Source organism: Bos indicus, chromosome 18, assembly GCF_029378745.1.
Source record: "Bos indicus isolate NIAB-ARS_2022 breed Sahiwal x Tharparkar chromosome 18, NIAB-ARS_B.indTharparkar_mat_pri_1.0, whole genome shotgun sequence".
Classification (NCBI taxonomy): domain Eukaryota; kingdom Metazoa; phylum Chordata; class Mammalia; order Artiodactyla; family Bovidae; genus Bos; species Bos indicus.
In genome coordinates this window covers 35,610,436-35,625,237 of record NC_091777.1, presented here as the reverse complement: position 1 = coordinate 35,625,237, position 14,802 = coordinate 35,610,436, and the positions used below count along the sequence as shown (strand labels likewise).

Here is a 14,802-nt window from a genome sequence, read left to right as displayed (position 1 = left end):
CCTTGGCCTGACTGCCCTGGAGTAGGCTCTGAGCCAACAGGGAGGCGGAGGTGGGGATGGGAGCTCAGGGTAGCAGCAGGACACAACAGCAGGGGAGGGGCTGGGGCCCAGAGTTGGGGTGGGGACGAGGACTTAGGATCCTGGGTAGGCTCAGCACGGCCAGCTCTCACCCTCCACCCTTGGGTTTCAGACCTGAAGCTGCACCTGCAGAGCACTGACTATGGCAACTTCCTGGCCAATGAGGCTTCGCCACTGACAGTGTCCGTCATTGATGACCGGCTCAAGGAGAAGATGGTGGTGGAGTTCCGTCACATGAGGAACCATGCGTATGAGCCGCTCGCCAGCTTCCTGGACTTCATTACGTGAGCATTCTCTATAGTGCCTTTCCTCCTTTGCCTGCAGGGTCCTCCCAGGTTGAGTGGCCAGGCTGGTCGTTCAATAGCCCTGGGCCCAGGCCATCACCTATAAAATGGGTCACCAGCCACTTCCTGCTCTCTGGTAGTCGGGTGGCACAAGTGTCCCATGTGGTCGTGCTGGGTGAAGCTGCTTTCCCTGTACCCCTGGTGTCATGGAGACGAGGGGTGACAGGAGGCCTTTTTGTCATTCACCTTGAACATTCACAGGTCCCACCTCCCACCCCCCAGGATGGGGTCAGGGAACGGGCAGAGCTCTGAAGAGTCAGGTTTTGAGGAGGGACCGTTAAGGCCCTATGACCCTGTTTGGGCTGTGGCTCCTCTGTTGTCTCTGCCCATGGCCCTGGGTTTCACGGAGCAGGGGGCAGGGTGGGGAGGGTGCTGAGCACCTGGCCGCCTTTCTGAGTTCTGGCCCAGGCCCCTGTCATGATGTCTCCTGGCTGCCAAGATTTCCTGTGCTCTAACCCTTGGGTGCAGGCCTACATCCACGAAGCTCCTGGAGAAGCTGACAAGAAAGGACCCTGGGTCCTCCAGGCTAGGGAGGCACGTGGATGAGGCAGCCTCTGCTTGCCAGGCACGCCTGTGGGAACAGGGAGGTAGAGAGGCCCCTCTGCCAGGATGGCCCAGGAGCCAGGGCCTGGTGGACAAAGAGATGGCCCGTGCCAGGTGGTTGCCCAGTGCAGGTGGTGGACAGAGGCATGGGTGGCTGGCGTCCAGGAGCGCACTCCTCATCATTGGAGTGTACGCTTGTGTTGTGGGAAGCCTTTCAGGTACTCTCTTGTGTACTGTCTAGCTTTAACCATTCCCTGATGGTGGTGCCCCCAGACCCGTGGATCTGCACGCCTGCCACACCTACACATGCAGGAACAGGGCTGGAAGCCTGCTGCCCACCCCCAGCCAGGAGCAGCCGTTTACTCGAGATTGTTCAATTAGGGGCTGTAGCCGAAAGGGCCCTGTCCCGGGGTAGGGGTCACAGCCTGGGACACCCGAAGGGCTCAGACTCTCTCCTAGCCTCCAGCCTCCTTCCTGGGGGCCGCCCTGCTGTCCTGGCTGGGTCTGTGATCACACTGCCCTTGCCTCTGTCAGTGTACAGCCAACATGGTCCTACTGGGCAGGAGGCCAGAGAAGGGGTGGATCTCATGCTGCTGCATTGGGGCTTATATTGCAGTGCCTGTCTGTCAATCAGTCCCTAGCCTGGGCCTGTGTGGCCTTCACCCCAAGGCCAGGGCCGAAGGACATACCAGGAAGCAGTGCGTTTATTACCAGAGCCCAGCCTTCGCCTTGTTTGCACAGGGCTCCCTCAGCTTCCTGGTGAAGTTCTGGCCTTGCCAGCTAGGCCGGCCAGAGGAGGCTGACCTCCTGCCAGCGGTCGGAGGGCAGATGTCATCCATCTTGCTGCCGGCTTGGCCCCCTGCCTGTGCCGCCTGGCCTATCTTGGTGCCCTCAGAGACTTGATCTCAGCCTGCCAGGCCATGAAACTGGAGACGACTCTGAGCATGACTGAGGCCTCACGGCTGCCAGCTCTTTGCTGGAGGTTGGCTGCAGGCACCAAGCATGCTTAAAGCGGCCAAGCGCTGTCCTGGGGCGGACCGTCACTTCCCCACCCCTTCCATCCATAGGTGATTGTGGCTCACAGTGTCCCATCCCCTCACTCCTGCTCTTTCCCAGGAAGGACTCAGCAGCCACGTGTCAGCCCCTCTGAGCCTGTGGCTGCTTGCTCCATGACCTCGTCATCTCCAGTGACCCACTCCTCTGGTCTCCATTTCAGCCACCCCCGCGATGGCTGCCCAAGACCATGTCACCACCTGGAACCGCTCCACCCCTGAAACCGCTGAGTCAGGCACCCCCTCTCTACCCATGGCCTTCGGGCCCTCCAGCCCACTCTCAGTCCCTTGTGGGACATGGGTTCCGGACTCAGCAGGGTCTGGACCTCGCTTCCTTCCCCGCCACCCCTTCTGTCTTGGTTGTCCTCGCTCCCCAGCTGAGGTTCCCTGATCCATCATTTGAGCGCTCTTCTGCCAACATCCGCAGCTCTCTTGGCTGCCCAGCTCATGGTCCCGCCCAGCTGGCAGCTCCCCAGCCCTGGAGGAAGCCCAGCAGCCTCCAGCCTGCAGGCAACCGCCCCCACCTCCGCTGCCGGGAGTGGAGCCGGGGAAGCCAGTGTTGGTGGATTTTCCCTGCTGCCAGACAGGCACGCTCACCAGTTCAGCTGGCCTGGCCTGTCCCTGCCCAGCTGGCTGCTTGCTCTCCCCACTCAGCACCCTGTAGCTCCCCAAGCTTCCCTCAAGGTGGGGCGACCACCTCCCCATCTTAAACACCATCTGTCTCCTGCCTCCAGCCTTCTCTCTGGGTAGACGGCCTACCTCTTCACTTCCAAATTCTTCCCAACAGCATCTAAAACAAGCTCAGATCTCTCACACCATTAAAATCCCATCTCGTGTAGCCTAAATTTTTACATTCACTCTCTGTTCTCTCACCTCCTCCATCCTGAGCCTCCAGCCTGCTTCCAGCCATCCTATCATTCCACCACAAGGCCCTGGCTAAGATCACCGCTGACCTTCATGTGGCCAAGGTCTCCAGGCTTAATTAGGAGCCACATCCGCCTTATCTCCTTCCAGCAGTCTCCTTCCTCTCGTGGTGTCTCTTTGATTTTTTTTTTTTTTTGTCTCTTTGATTTAACTCCTGCCTCCCTGGCTGCTCCTCCACCTCCTCTTCCTCCTCCTTTCCACCTTCTTAACCTCCTCCACCCTGAGTCACACCAGGAGTAAGGAGTGTTGCAGAAAGGGGTGAAGCCTTCGATAGAGAAGCCTTCCCGTCCAGGGGACCTTCCCCCACCCTGAGGACTCACCACTGGCTTCCCTGAGGAGATGGCTGTTTGGCTGAGGCGAAGGGCATTTGAAAGAAGAATTGGGGGAAGGCTGAGGGAACCATACACATCCCGAGCAGCTAGAGCCTGAATCCCCTGGCTCTGTTACCTTCTGGGAAAGAGATACCCTAGACATGTCCAGAAAAGGGAGCATCAGCTAGATACCCCATCATCATGGGTGTAGAGGCTTGCAGGAGCAATGCCACTGCTGTCCACAGACAAAGCCGGCCCAGCTAGGGCGGAGGTTGGGACCTGCACAGAGGTTAATCTTCGCTCCAGCTTTCAGAGTCTCTTAGTTGCCTTTGGAGCTGCCCCAGGATGGTGGGCAGGCTCCTGCAGGTGAGTTCCTTGTCACTTAGGATGTTAAGGCAGAAGCTGGGCAAGGCTTCCTCTGTCCTCCCATGAGGAGAGACAGTATCCAGTGCTTTTGTAGACCCCAGCCAGCCTTCAGCCAGCACACATGACCAGTGTGAGCTCTGGGCCAGTGCCAGGAGGGAGGGAGATACATGGGTACAATGGGATGGGTGCCCGTGGTGGTGCAGATAGCTTCTGGGGATGCTTGTGGGCAGTTGCCACAGATGGAACCAGGGGTCACAGGAGGCTTTCTCATTGAGAGGACTCCAGGGGCAGATGGGGTTCGAGAGGCCATTCAGAGAGTGGGTGGCCAGAGTGAGGGCAGCTGCCTCATGTTCAGTGGAAAGGCCCTGAGTGAGAGACATCCCACTGAAGTATGCCATCACCAGTCGTGTGGTTTTGAGATGATTCAGCTCAATTTCATGGTGAAAACATGTGATACTGCACTAACAGCTCCTTCCAGGCCCAGCCATTCACTTGCATGTCTGACATGGGACAGAGCCTCTATTAGGGCTTCTTAGCTTTGGAGGGGACCTTAATCTGGGCCATCTGATGATGGCTTCCCAGAGGAGAGTAGGCCCCAGAAGGGGAGCTAGGAGAGGGGCTTGTGGGAGGAGTGAGTTTGGTGTCTGGGGAGTTGCAGGTGGCCTCAAAGTTCTCTGACCTTAGATAACTGAGCCTCCCTAGAGGGGACCATCCCCAGTGGGTAGCACCTGCCTACAGCCCAGGGCACCCACTGGCAGAACCTAGGTGACCCGCACCATCTTGGGGAGGAGAGGTCTCATATTCTGGTGTGCCAGGGGCTTCAGTGTCACCAGCCAGGTGTGGGCAGCTGGAAAGAAGTTTTGTCTCAGAACTGTGACCAGTTCAAATGCCCAGTGTGCCTGTCAGCACACGTGCCACTCTCCCCAGGTCACATTGCTCAAGCCTTGGGCTCTGCTGGGTCACAGCAGGCATCAGGTATCCTTAGGCTTCCCATTTCTGGCCCCCCAGCCTTCACTGTCCACAGCTACCACCTCTGAGTTGACGGCAGGGTCTCTGTAGGCTGGGGTGCTGGCCTAGGCCTCACTCCTGCCCTGAGCAACAGCTAGTGATGACACTGTTCTTCTGGGCCTGATGGAAAGGGTGCAAGTGCTCTGTGATGCCCAGAAGGCTCAGGTTGAGTGGGAGGACCCAAATGGACCTCGGGAGAGGGCAGGATTTTAATAAGGTGAGGGTCAGGGTCTCACCAACTCTGCTGGGGGCTGTATGTCAGTCATCCTGATTGCAGAGGGGAAACTGAGGCCTGACAGGTAAGGCCTGTCTTCTTTCCAAGCCTGAAGCCATAGCTTGATATCTCTTCACTTTCCACTGGGGCAGGGCTTGATAGGACCCAGGTGTGATTGAGCACAAGTATGATTACTAGCAGCCTCCATTCGGAGCTGTAGATAGGCCAACTGGCTGAGCTGGCTGGGGTACGTAGTCATCGTGGCCTCCTCACCAGCCTCAGACCTGGCCCCCAGGGCCAAGGTGATGAGACCGTGGGAGTAAGCCATCATGCTCCAGCAGGTGGCGCCAGAGGGCACAGCAGAGGGACAGGGCTTGGCTGGGGGCTCCGAAGACTTCTTGGAGGAAGTGGCTTTCTGAACTCCATCCCAAGACTTCTGTCAGCCCAAGCTGACTCTTTGAAGGCATAGGGTGAAGGAAGGCCTCTGGGCAGAAGAATACAGACTGCCCCACTCCCACCCCAAGAGGGCCTCTTTGGCCTGGCGGGCAGACGCCTGTCCACTCCCCAGCTGTCTTTCTCTGGAGGGAGACGCTGACCAGCTGGAACCTCACTCACTCCTATTAAGGCCGAGTAAGGGGAGGGCTGGGGGAGTGACTTTCTGGGGGCAGGGAGGCAGCTGCTGAAGCCAGACTACGACAAGGAGGAGGATTTCCCTGCCTGCTGAAAGCCTTCACCTTGGGGGAAGAACGGACAGCTGGGCCAGCAGCATCTCTGCCTTGCCCTGCCTCCTTTCATCCCAGAAAAGGAGATCCTGGCTCTCATTGGGCAGGGGAGAGAAGCAGGGGCTGCTGCCATAGCAACTTTGTCATTGACCTGGGGGAGGGAGCTGCTGGGCCTGGAGCAGGGTCATCCAAGGCTGGCCTAACCTAGATAGAAGGGGGGCCTTGGAAGGAAGTAGGGGGCTTTACTTGGCTTAGCATTTCCCTTGGTGCCCAGCCAGGACTTCTAACAGACTTCTAGAGTCTGCGGGCAGCCGGCGGTGGGCTATGACCAGCCCCCACATCTGCTGTCGGTGAATCATAGCTGGCCTGTTCCACATCACTGGAGGGACGGCCGCAAAGCCAGACAGTGGAGTCTTCCCACAGGGCTCACCTCCGAGCCAGGTCAGGAGGGCTCTGATGCCAGTCTCATGCTCAACATACATGAATACCCTGTGGTACAAGGAGTGGGGAGGTTTAGAGAAAGGAAACTGACTTGTGGAGAGTCCTCTAAGAAGACACGGTAAGATGGGGAGTGTAGAGTCAGGGCATGCAGACCTGGACATGGGTGGAGGTATGTAGACACTGGCCAAGGGACATCGTGCTCATCTGCTTCGTGGGGTGACGGCCTGGGGCCTGCAGTCTCTGTACCTTACATCCTCTGACAGTGGGGCTGCTGATGCTGGTGGTGTGGGATCGGTTGGATAGTACAGCTTGAAGAGGTACGGTGTTCCCCGCCTGCCTGTCCAAAACCTGGTGAGAGCATGAAAGAGCATCTTCAGGTTCGGCGTGGGGTTTCCGTGGCTCTCTTAGGGAACATCAGTGGGGCTGGATGGGTCACAAGTGGAATGTTGTGGGTCCTGGGGTGCATGTGAGGCAGCAGGGGCAGGATAGCTGTGCTGTGCAGGGTAGGGGACAGTGCGGGCTGGGACTGGAGACCACAGCACAGAACCCTACCTAGCGGGTTCTCTTCGAAGTCCCTCCATGCTGCCAGCTGGGTCAGGTCAGGGACAAAAGGCTGGCCGTTTGGGCCTTGTGGCCGCGAATAGCCTCTGTCTGCCGCCCTCGGTTTGAGGAGGCAGGCCTGTCTCTTCTCAGCACACATCCTGCAGCTGACCCAGCCGGGTTGGGGCGGAGAGAGGGCAGCTGCCTGGCCCCAAGCCCAGGAGAGCAGAGGTCATAGCAGGGCGCTGGGCTGGGTGGGAGCTGGGGGAGTGTGTAGCAAGCAGGGGGGTGGGGGTCAGGTTGGGACAGGAACTGTGGTTTTCTCCTCCTGCCGCCTTCCTGGCAGGCCCTGTGGGAGCTCCCCCAGTAGCTAGCCCTGAGCTGAGGCCTAGGCCACCACCTTCCTGCTTCTCTTCCCTTGGAGTTGGGGGCACTTCCTACCTTGGACAGTCTCAACACTGGGTGCCCAAGGTACTGTCACGGGACAGCTGGTGGCCCACCTGACAGCTAGGTGGGGTCTGTGCTCAGTGTTTAGGGCAGCAGCCGCTAGGCCAGCTCCCACCCTTCAGTGGGAGCCTCTCTCTGGCCTTGGAGCAGTCCCCCCTCATGCCCCGAGCTCATCACTGGTAACAAGCCGTAGGAGTGTTGTGGCTCCTGCAGCCCGACTGGGGCCCTCCATCCCTCTTCACCCCATTCCTCACGCAGGTGACTACATAGAGCTCTGGGCCACAGCCCCTTTGTGGCCTTGTCTTAACGGGCAGAGGCAGAGCCCTTTGCCAAGTCTGAACCGGGAGGCCCCAGCTCTCCAGCCCCATCTGCTGCCCGTGCGCTGTCCAGAGCCGGCCTTCTGGGCCGGAGGGCACTGACCTGAGCCCCAGCTCCTTCCAGGTCTCTGGGTCCCCTCCAGGCCATCCTGGGTGGATGACTCGCACTGGCCTCAAGCCCTAAAGGAGGAAGCAGCGCCCTGTTCTCGCAGTGGGCTGCATAGGACAGCTGTCTACCTGTCCGTCTCGGCCTGACCTGCGGCCTTACTCTAGAGGGGGCCTCCCACTGTCTCTGATTTTCCCTAGACACACCTCTTCCTACCCAACTCCTCAACCTTCCCCTCCTCTGGCCATCTCCCCCTGCCGCCCCACCCCCATCTCCCCACAGCAGCCAGAGTGACTGTGCTGCTCTTGCTTGTATCCTGCTCATGACCCCTCACGCTCCAGATGAAGTCAGGACCCTCAGCCGGGCCCATGGGACCCGCCTCCAGGCTCCAGGCGCTGGCAGCACCGCCCTGGTTCCCCTCCCTCTGCCAGCCCTGACAGAGTTCAGTTCCTCGAATGCGTCTGCCGCTCAGCAAATGCCTCCAGGTCTTTGCACACACTGTTCCCTCTTCCTAGAACATGCTTTCATCTCTCAGTTCTTTCATCCCCCAAGCTGGCCTGTGTGTCCCACCTCCGTGCACCCATGCTTCCCACGTCCTGCCAAAACCCTGGTTAAAGCCCTGGGGGGCAGTTAGTGACCTGCTTCCCCGTCACTTGCTCACTCACAGGGCATGAAGTACCCCCCTTGCATCCCTCATGGGGGGCCATGTCTGTCCTGTGCTTCTGGTGCTGAAGGAGGGGGCACCCTTGGACAGGGAGAGGAGCCTGAGGCGGTGCTTGCAGTTGAGGGGTTGACGGCCTGCACCAAGTGGGGGATGGGGCACGGCATTGTGTCCAGACTTTAAGGGCGCTGTGCTGTTGTGTGCCTCCCGCAGTTACAGCTACATGATCGACAACGTAATCCTGCTCATCACGGGCACGCTGCACCAGCGCTCTATCGCTGAGCTTGTGCCTAAGTGCCACCCGCTTGGCAGTTTCGAGCAGATGGAGGCCGTGAACATCGCACAGACACCCGCCGAGCTCTACAATGCTATTCTGGTGGACACGCCCCTGGGTGAGCGGCCCTGGCCCTGGCGGAGGAGGGAGAGGCGAGCAGTAGCATCAATGTCAGTGCCTCTGGGTGGGGTTTTTTGGACCCCTGGGGGCAGCCCAGAGCCAGAAGGTGGGGCCCACCCATGGCTGCTTACCTTTTTCTTCCAGTCTGATTCGCCTCCCATTCTCTTCTCTTCGTCCTGCCTTCTGCTCCCTTCCTGCTGCTTTCACTGGGCCAGGCTGACTACCCCCAGGGCCTGACTCAGACGATCTAACTTCGTGAATCTGGCCGATTCCTCAGAATGCAGAGGAAGGCTGAGCTTGGGGCGCCTGGGTCCCTCAGAGTCTTGGGAGTTCTGACAGACCGTGGCCCTAAGCTGCGCTGTAGTGACTTGCTGCCCATGAGGCAGAAGAGGGACACAAACAACTTCACTTGCTCCACCAAGCAGGTCCCAGGGGCCAAGTCAGGCAGTGTCCAGCAGGAGCAGAGTTCATGTCAGAAGCCAAGGAAGGAAGGGGAACCTGGAGCTTCCTATAGGGCCCCCCCTAGGCAGCACTGGCTCCTGCCTGCCTTGGAGTGGGGCTGGAGAGAGGCACTAAGGCTATCGCCAACTAATGTCTTCATAGCCAGCATGCTAGTCCCCAGGACACCACCTCCAGGAAGCTGTCAGGATTGTACAGCTGGGCCCAAAGCTGCACTTGGTCCTGCACTAAGAGGCATAGGCCTTACCTGCTTAGCCTTATCTACTCAATATCTTACCTCTCATGATAACTCTGAGCTAGTTCTAGGCTGTTGCTGGCTTCTTCAGGTTTTCCATCTCTAAAGAAGAAACAGACCAGTCAGTCCATGAGCTCCCTGGAGATCAAAGGGCTCTCTTCTGCTTTGGCCTCTAATTCCAGCCCTAAAATGGTTCCCTGGGTCCCTGGTCCCTGCTCACCCAGCTGTCATACTCAGGCCTTGTTCTGAGGAAAAGGATTTTCCACATGTGGGCCCCAGGCCCTCCTGGGAAATGCAGAGAAGTGGGCGCCAGGCCCTGAATCCACAGCTGCCCCTGGAGAAGGGAGGATGTCACAGCCTCTTATGCAAGCCTGTCTTTGGCATGATCTGAGCTTGGGTCTGCCCAGAGGCGATTAGATCATGTTATGGCCGGCCGCCTCCTTTATAAATCAATTTTAGTAGCAAGAAGGCAGGAGAACTCAGGTCAATATACATGGCCTGGAGTATGGCTTCGGTCACTTCTAAGGCAATAGTCTAGGCCAGGTTGATGTGCCCCCCACCCCCCACCCCCCACTTCCCAGCCAGATGGGCCTTGTGGCAGGGGTCCTCTGTGCCCTGCAGGGGGAGTTGAGCATCAGCAGGATTCTTGCCTAGGCTGAGAGTCTGCTAGCCCACCCCTCATACCATGTCTCTCCTTCCAGCGGCTTTTTTCCAGGACTGCATCTCAGAGCAGGACCTCGATGAGATGAACATCGAGATCATCCGCAACACGCTGTACAAGGTAGTGCCCCCGGGCCCAATGGTGGTGGTGAAGTAGGTTGGTGGGGCCGTGGACATGGTGGGCTGGTGATTTATTGGGTGCTGGGACAGGACGCAGTTACATGGGCTCCTTTCCCAGGGGACATGGGCTCCTTTCCCAGGGGCTTATCTGCTCACTTTCTGGCTCCCGTGACTGGCGCAAAACTGCATGGAACAGGTTTTCCATCCCTTGGGCCCAGATAAAATCGGCAGGAATGGCTAGGGCTCCTGGATTGCCACTCCCCCTGCATCCAGGAGGTTCACTGGCCACCACCCAGGCCATAACTCTCAGGCTCACCCCACCTGGACTGTTGCCCGCAAGGAGCACCTGAGCATGGTGGGAGAGGGACCCAGCCAGATGTGGCCAGGTCCCTGCGTCCCTCTGTTTCCCAGGTCTAGGGCTGGTGCCACGTGCCACCATCTTCAACACTACCCACCTTCTGCTTCCCATCAGGCTGTGCACAAGCTGTTGAGCCCTGAAAATAGAGTGGGCTTGGGATTGCTGGGTCAGCACTGCCCCAGCTCAAAGAGGTTAGGAGCAGGCTTGGGAGCCAGGGAAGGGTGCTGGCCAGGAACCAGTGAGGACCATTTGGGGCAGACTGAGCTCTGACCATAGTGAGGACCTCTGATGGGTCAGCAGTGGGCAGGCCCTGAAGGGGGCCTGAAGATAAGTAACACTTGCTGACAGCCCTGCTGACCTAACCCTGAGAACATCTGTCTTTTAGATCTTTACAATGAGGCTCTTCTCCTTCCCTACTTGGAACTAGGTGGCCAAGACAGTGGCAGCCTGAGCCCACGCCCTCCAGTCTCGCTGCAGGGGTCTGGGCCAGAGGGCAGGGCAAGTGTGCAGGTGGGTGAAGGGCCCACCTGGAGGTTGTAGTAGTGGAGGCACAGGGCCAGTACATGCAGAAGCCGGTATGGAACACGAGCCAAGTGGCAGGCAGTTTGCTGTGGAAGTGCCGGTTCCGGCTGGACAGTGGGAGATAGACCTGGAAAGAAAGGATCAAGTCAAGCACAGGATCAGGTGCCCCAGGGCCTTGAATGCCAGGCCAGAAGTTTGACTTTTACCCTGTAGGGCAGGGTCAGCCAGCGAGGATTTTCAGCAGGGCAGAGTATCATCAGAGTTTGGCAGACAGACTAGAGGGGATGAGATGAGAGGCAGGAAGGCTGTTGGCTTCTGTAGTACTTGGGGCTGCTCTGGGAGCTAGGTAGGCATCAGTATGCCAGTTGTAAGAGGAGATTGAGGGCTCAGAAAAGTGGGGTGGGCTGCCTGAAGCCACAGCCACTTGCTAGACCCTGGGCAGCACTGTGCATTGCACCTGGCTCAGCCTGTCTGCAAAGCAAGTGCTCTCCTCTGCTAATGGGGAGATGGGGAGCATGGGGCAGGCATGAGAGCTGGCTCTCGTGTGTTAGTGTTCACAACCCACCCCCCCTGCAGTGCTCCTGGCTCCTTGCCGGGTTCCCTGCCCTGTGGCAGGGTGAGGGGTGGGTGAGGCTGTCCCCTCAGCCTCACCCATGCCCTCACCGGGCCTGACTGGTTCTAGCTGGAGTCACTGGCGAGGGCTGCCTGGGCACCAGCTTGTAAACACCGACCCAATGATGTGGGCACCATGCCAGGCCCGCCTGTCAGGCCATGTCCCAGCCCAGTAGCCACAGATGGGAGATTAGGCGGACCCCCAGAAGCGGGTGGGAACCGTAGGCAGCTGGTGCAGCAGACATGGGCTGGCAGACGCTAGGGGACAGGGTTGGGGTGGGAAGGTGACCTTGGTACTTGGGCCTTTTGGGGTCTTGCCAGTTTCTTCAGCTGCTCAGCCTCCAGAAGAAAGTCTGGGCCTATTCCACCAGCCTCCACCACCCTGGGGTTAGTCTTTTCAGGGTCAGCACAGCTCAGCAAAGGCTGGTGGCTTCCCCCACAGAGAGGAACTGCAGTCCCCTCTGGGACAGGCCTAAGACTTGGACACACCCAAGTTGACTGGTCATAGGAAAGGAGATGGCTGAGGATGGTCCCAGAGGAAACTAGTGCCGCTAATCCATGGTAGGATTGGCAGCTATTTCTATCCCTCAAGTCCTCTGCTCTGCTGGGGTCCACTCTCCCTTCCCAAGCTGCTTACTCCCTGACTGGTTCTAGAGTTTTGTTTCCTGTGACTCAGTGGTCCCCTCGGGTTTTCCCCTGAGCCCAGCTTGCCCAGTGCTGCTGGCCAGGTTTGGCCTGGGCTCATGGACTCCTGGGTCTCATTCTCACCTCCTCTCTTAGGCCAGTAGAACCCGTGCCCACATCATACAGTGGGCGGAATGTTCTCTGCAGCTTGGAGGGCAGACCTCCACACAGAAAGCTTCCCCTGCCTCCCCAGCTCTCACCCCCAGCTCAGAAGCCTGTGGAGCCAGAGTCCCTGTGGCTGTGCCACCAGCTGGGACCCTGGAGGATCTGAGTAGAGGAAGCTCCCCAGAGGTCATGAGACTCTGCCCCCCTTCCTTGACACGAAGAGGTTCAGGGAAGGAAGCCTGGGCCTGGCTGGTCTCAGGAGTTAGTCCTTGGAGGGACCTGAGGCCTGGGCTGACCTGCCTTCTTACGCCCGGCAGATCCAATTTGCCTGGGCAGCAAGTGCTTGTTCCCACTGGCAGCCCGAGTGTCCAGCTATCGCACTGCAGGGCTGACGTCCGCACAGGCAATAACCATCCCTCAGCAGGAGCTGGGTTGACAATCTGGTTCCTGCTGTGTGACTGCCTAGGGCATGGGAAGAGGAGGAGGTGCTCTTTAAGGTGGGGTGCTGAGAGGGGCTGGGGCACCCAGTCCAGGCCCTCTCCATGAACTCTCAGGAGTCACCATTCTTCACTAGCCCATCAACACGTGATTTTCTGAGGCTGAGGGGAGATTTGGAGAAAAGGCAGGCAGAGAAGCAGGGGCAAGACAGGGCCCCTCTCTGAGCCCGATCCTCTGTGGGATGAGAGTGTGAGGGGCACCGCACCATGAGGCAGGCAGTGGGTCAGAAATTGCTCTGTTGCTGCTGGGTGGGGGAGGCAGCAGGCTACTGCTGCTTGGCTGATGCCCAGTGAAAATTTGTGGCTGTTTTGGGGGCTCTGACATGGGGGCTGCCCTGCCAAGTCCACGGGTACATTTGGATTAACCATGAAAGGAGCTGGGGAGGGAAGAAAGGAACTGTCGGGGGGAAGCCTGGCAGGCCCGCCTCGAGTCTCCCTGCCTAGGCTGATTGAGCCCTGTGCCCTGCACAGGCCTACCTGGAGTCCTTCTACAAGTTCTGCACCCTGCTGGGCGGGACCACGGCCGACGCCATGTGCCCCATCCTGGAGGTGAGTGCCTGGCCCTGTCCCGCCTGCTGGGGCCCTGGCCCTGGTGTGGGGAAGCCCTGATAACTGACTGACTACTGCCTCCCTCCCATTCTCTCTCTCCGGCACCTGTGCACTGGCCCCACAGTTTGAAGCAGACCGCCGCGCCTTCATCATCACCATTAACTCCTTCGGCACAGAGCTGTCCAAGGAGGACCGTGCCAAGCTCTTCCCGCACTGTGGACGGCTCTACCCGGAGGGCCTGGCCCAGCTGGCTCGAGCCGACGACTATGAGCAGGTCAAGAACGTGGCCGACTACTACCCGGTGAGTGCCCTGACTGTGGGGCAGGGGGCAGGCCTGTTGGCACCCACATCCCCACCCCACACCCAACAGCGCCCTCGTGCTCATGCTTCCCTTCCCCCCCACGCCCCACCCCCGCTCTCCTGTGTCAGGAGTACAAGCTGCTTTTCGAAGGTGCGGGCAGCAACCCTGGAGACAAGACCCTGGAGGACCGATTCTTCGAGCACGAGGTGAGTGCTGGACCTGCTTGTCGAAGGGAAGGGTTGGCGGCCCAGGCCTGACTCTGGTCCCAGCCCCTTGCACACCACTCCTTCCTGTGTCTGCAGGTGAAACTGAACAAGTTGGCCTTTCTGAACCAGTTCCACTTTGGTGTTTTCTATGCCTTTGTGAAGCTCAAGGAGCAGGAGTGTCGCAACATTGTGTGGATTGCCGAGTGCATCGCCCAACGCCACCGGGCCAAGATTGACAACTACATCCCTATCTTCTAGCACCCTGGACCAAGGCTCCCCAGTGCGTGTGTACATGTGTGTCCGTGTGCTGTGACAAAGCTCACGGCTCACCCACTTGCCCTGGGGGAGCATGCTGTCCCCGTGGCTGCCCTGCCTCCCTGACCCTCTCCAAGACTGCTCTTGGGCCTGCAGGGGGGCTGGGCACCTGCTCCCACACCAAGAATGGACCAAGCCCCCACCTCCAGAGCAAGGAGGCCCCCTCAGCCCTGTGTTTACAGCCGCTGACGTGTCTGAGAAGCATGTGGTCACTTTTGTGTCCCTCCCTAACCCGAGAACCCCTGGGAGGAGCGTAAAACTTCTCTTCCCTCAGTGGGCCCCCTAGAGCCATGGCCAGGATAAAGTATGTGTGTTCTTGGGAAATGGAGTAGCTCTGCCCTTCCAAGATAATAAAAACTTCTCTAAGCCCAGCTGTCTTCTGTCTCCTTTGGGCCCTGGCCCCTCTCCCAGATCCCTGACTTGCCTCAGGCCTGCTGAGCCCACCCCCACCTAAGCTTTCTACCTCCCTTCCTCAGGTGGCAGCCCTCGGCTGGCCTTGTCCCTGTGCAGCCAGGCTCCTCGGGGCAGGAGGTCGGTGGCAGATGGCCCCTTTCCCTGCTGGAGGCTCCAACAGGCTCATGGAGTGGGCTTCTGACTCTAGAGGGCCCCCAGGGCTCCCTGTTTGCTTCACTGAGCACCACAACTCCCTGGGCTGGGGTCATTATCCCTATTTCATGCTGAGGAAACCTATGGATACCTGATCTGCCCAAG

The 14,802-nt window shown here is 59.0% G+C and overlaps 1 protein-coding gene and 1 long non-coding RNA gene across 2 annotated transcripts in view; one reads left to right on the top strand and one right to left on the bottom strand.

Annotated features, from left to right (window-relative positions):
• The window catches only part of ATP6V0D1 (ATPase H+ transporting V0 subunit d1), a 39,161-nt gene extending 24,699 nt beyond the window's left edge, over nucleotides 1-14,462 (top strand). The window contains exons 2-8 of the mRNA XM_019978841.2: nucleotides 191-362; nucleotides 8,288-8,466; nucleotides 9,864-9,943; nucleotides 13,192-13,269; nucleotides 13,394-13,570; nucleotides 13,699-13,776; nucleotides 13,873-14,462. Of these exons, the coding sequence (XP_019834400.1) occupies nucleotides 191-362; nucleotides 8,288-8,466; nucleotides 9,864-9,943; nucleotides 13,192-13,269; nucleotides 13,394-13,570; nucleotides 13,699-13,776; nucleotides 13,873-14,034 (926 nt within the window). The 3' untranslated portion in view covers nucleotides 14,035-14,462. The remainder of the gene's footprint in view (nucleotides 1-190; nucleotides 363-8,287; nucleotides 8,467-9,863; nucleotides 9,944-13,191; nucleotides 13,270-13,393; nucleotides 13,571-13,698; nucleotides 13,777-13,872) is intronic.
• On the bottom strand, nucleotides 356-11,489 carry LOC109572240 (uncharacterized). The gene is made up of 3 exons (XR_002182759.2): nucleotides 10,828-11,489; nucleotides 9,205-9,264; nucleotides 356-6,351 (listed from the first exon to the last, which is right to left on the bottom strand). It is a non-coding gene; the product is annotated as an uncharacterized lncRNA (long non-coding RNA).
• Nucleotides 14,463-14,802: the final 340 nt, after the last annotated feature.